Source organism: Opisthorchis viverrini (genome assembly GCF_000715545.1).
Source record: "Opisthorchis viverrini unplaced genomic scaffold opera_v5_3, whole genome shotgun sequence".
NCBI lineage: Eukaryota > Metazoa > Platyhelminthes > Trematoda > Opisthorchiida > Opisthorchiidae > Opisthorchis > Opisthorchis viverrini.
Genome location: NW_008751659.1, coordinates 1,146,059 through 1,149,281, shown reverse-complemented (window position 1 = coordinate 1,149,281; position 3,223 = coordinate 1,146,059). Strand labels below are relative to the sequence as shown.

Below are 3,223 nucleotides of genomic sequence, written 5' to 3'. Positions count from 1 at the left end.
CGGCGATGGGCGATGCACCCGTGCTACTGGAGGGGTGGTGGGTATACGAACGCACCATGGTGCAACGTAACAGAGCGACCCTCTCTGCAGGGCGTACCCATCCACCACACGAGGTTTTCATCCTTCGTGCATGCTACCAGATCTGCAAGGTGGAAAACCATCCAAGCAGTCATCCAAAACAGTAGTGTTCAGAAAGTTGACGTCAAGGCTCGGTGTACCGTTGGACAGATATTCAATATCCCTCATCGTCCACGTGTGCTCTGGGCTTCGCAGAAAGTCTGCCATGAAACCATATATATGGAACTTCGTGGAGGCTACGAGCGACTCCTTTCATGATGCTTAAAACCGCTTCCGTGACCTCTACGATTGGGGTAACCACGGCTTCTGCCACCGGAGCCCCTGCCTACTTGAGCAGAAAAGTTCCAGGCCTCATCCGGCCTTCTCCAAAATTTATTCTGTCCCAACTTCCAAGCTGTTTTTTAGATGTGATAGCGTTACCTTTTCTCGCAATTTCTCAGCATTAACTACGCATCAATGGTATTCTCGATTTCTTCTTCTGGCCCAGCGCTCTTATCTACCTCATCTTCATCCTCATTTATCTCCACTGACAGGTTCTTTCTTCCTTGCGGCACCTACAGCTGTTCACGGCATTGGTCGTCATACTATAACTCGTCACCGTCAATGTTGTCCTGCCTTTGAGGACAACTTCAGAGGGAGCCTGAGAATTGCCGGATGGTTTTGACATTGGTTGTCTCACTCCAGGATGGTTTTCCGGCAGTTGTGTATTTTTCGTGCGAATTCCTACAAAAAACTGGCTCTCGACTATTCGCCCGTTTTTCAGCAAGCAGAGTGGCAGGGGTAGAAGATGAAAACTTGCCAATTGAAGAGCCTCCTTAGGCATTGACACCCCTTCGTCTCCGAATAAGCTTTGCAAAAGTCGGACTGCAAAATATCAAATGTTACACTCCTGGTCAGAAGCACGTCGCCTTCAATACTAGCGGAAACACTTAGTTTCAGGACAATTTTCTGCAGTTTCTGTCGTCTGGTGTGGCCTCACAATTTGGTTTCACAAGCAAATTTGAAGAAAGTTCCCGTTGGAAACAGTGTCTTGGTTTCTCTCGACTCCTGAGAGCAGTAATGGTGAACGCACAAAAACCCTTGTACTATTTTCAATTAATCGATCAGGAATGCTCACCTGGTAACCTTTCATGAATGCCCAGAATTTTATAAGAACATTGTCAAACATATCCAAATCCATTTTCGGCTGTCCACCAACGACCGCCATGGTGTAGTGGCCAGCGTGCATGTTCGGCCATTTTGGGCGCCGCGGTTCAAATATCGGCAGTGGCATTACTCCCACGCGAATTTGTAGGCAGCTGTGTGCATTTTGCGATAAAATTCTGGGCACTCTGTAAATTGTAAGAAAACTTATATTCACACTCCCCTGCAAAGGACATTTCGTAGGCTGAGAACTAATAATCAAAAAGCATCTTCTTTGAAGCCGCTAACCTCAGCCTTCTAATTTCTAATTCCTGAGTCTCTCTTGCGATTTCTTCCATAGCATTTTATTTTCTAAACTCAACCTGAAAAACATCTACCCGTGTGCTTGCTGGACCTAACACTATCAGCTACGCTTTGCCTTAGGGGAGAATGTTCGCATGGTAAAGGGGGATGAGCAACACAATTGTCTCGGTAAACAATGTTTTTAGAATTGTCATCCACGAAAGTAGCCAGTTCTAGGGTCGACAAGGTTACGAATAACGTAGGTAGAGAGGTCGTGTGCCTCAGGGAGATCAAACGTGTAATGACTGACGTGAGCGGACCTCGATTGTAACATACTTGCGACAAGCATTTACTTGGTTATCACATGTGGTATGTATCGCATCAAAGTGGAGTTCTGACTGCATCCATGTGCTTCGTGGCCTCCGGTGTTGGCCGCGTCTTTGACCTGCTTTTTGCGACCGGCACTTGCTTTCCTTGTGCCCACTTAGATTGCACGTTGAAAACTGATGCTTTTTAGGGGGTAAAATTACGCACAGTACAATTCACAGCATTGGCAGCATGCTGACGGGGGCTTTGCTGCTTTGACATTCGCCACCATGAGAGTTTGTCTGGATGCCGTTCTGCCAGGGTTGGGTAATGATCCGTACAGTCACACCTAAGATTCAAAAGTCATGGACGACCATGTATAATGGACTATCGCGAGCCCCTAAGTGACCCCGTTCCGGGGGCAGGTAACAACAACGATACGAGCTGTACTCCAGTTGTAAAACTCCTTTGTTTATTTCGACATCATTATTTTGACGAAGCAGTTAACTGGTGATTGATCATTAGGCGTTGACACGCTCAGTGAGCATGGTTATTGGATTGCAAGCTTTTCGTACCCAATCGATGGAGCATTGTCAGCACACATTCCAGTGTGCTTAAATCAACTGTTTTTCTCTGCTTGATAGAGCTGCAAAAGTCAATCATTAAAGGAAGAAGAAAAGGATAAAGAAGAGAAAAATTCTCTACTTGTCATTCATTATCGTTCATTACCTGTTACTCACCATCAACATAGGGCGCTGCGATCTCTCCGTCAGGAGTTCGCATCAAGCGAGTCAAATGCACTTCTGACCCCCTGCGGGTGGCCAATGGATGGTTTGTTCAATTACATAAACTCGCATGCCAGCGCGATACCTCACACATCTAATATATTGTAACTCCTAATGTCTTTCTGAAAATCTTGTAATCTGGTCCCATACGGATGTACTGTTCAAATACATGAGACATCGCCGCAGAAACCAGCCATCCGCGTTCTCCTTGAGGGACAGAAACGGAGAGCGCAAGAATGACTCAACAGTGGTATTTGAGGTTCACGGATAAGACTATCCAGGTCTATATTGGGGCTCAGCGTCCTGGTCACATCCACCCTTGTCAAGGCGTAACAACGAACAGCTTCTAACCGACTTGGTCTCCAGCACAAGATCACCCATTCTGTGCGTTGGGGCCCGACGAGGTCCATCCAAGGATCCTGGAGGAAACGTCCTCCACACCGGCAAACCATTTACACAAGGTGTTTCGTCAGTCGCTTAACGAAGGCCGCCTTGCCTCTGCTTGGAAGGAAGCGACTGTCACGCCAATCTAGAAAACTCTTGACCGACTATCGCCTGGCAGCTATAGGCCTATAAGCCACACTAGCGTGCCGTGCAAGGTGATGGAACGCATTCTGAAGCGAGCCATC

At 47.1% G+C, this 3,223-nt stretch overlaps 1 protein-coding gene across 1 annotated transcript in view; it reads left to right on the top strand.

Annotated features, from left to right (window-relative positions):
• Positions 1–12: 12 nt before the first annotated feature.
• The window catches only part of T265_00308 (hypothetical protein), a gene marked incomplete at both ends in the record, with an annotated part of 11,253 nt that continues 8,042 nt past the window's right edge, over positions 13–3,223 (top strand). Inside the window, 2 exons of the mRNA XM_009164053.1 lie at positions 13–253; positions 2,876–3,055. Coding sequence (XP_009162317.1) covers positions 13–253; positions 2,876–3,055 — 421 coding nt within the window. The remainder of the gene's footprint in view (positions 254–2,875; positions 3,056–3,223) is intronic.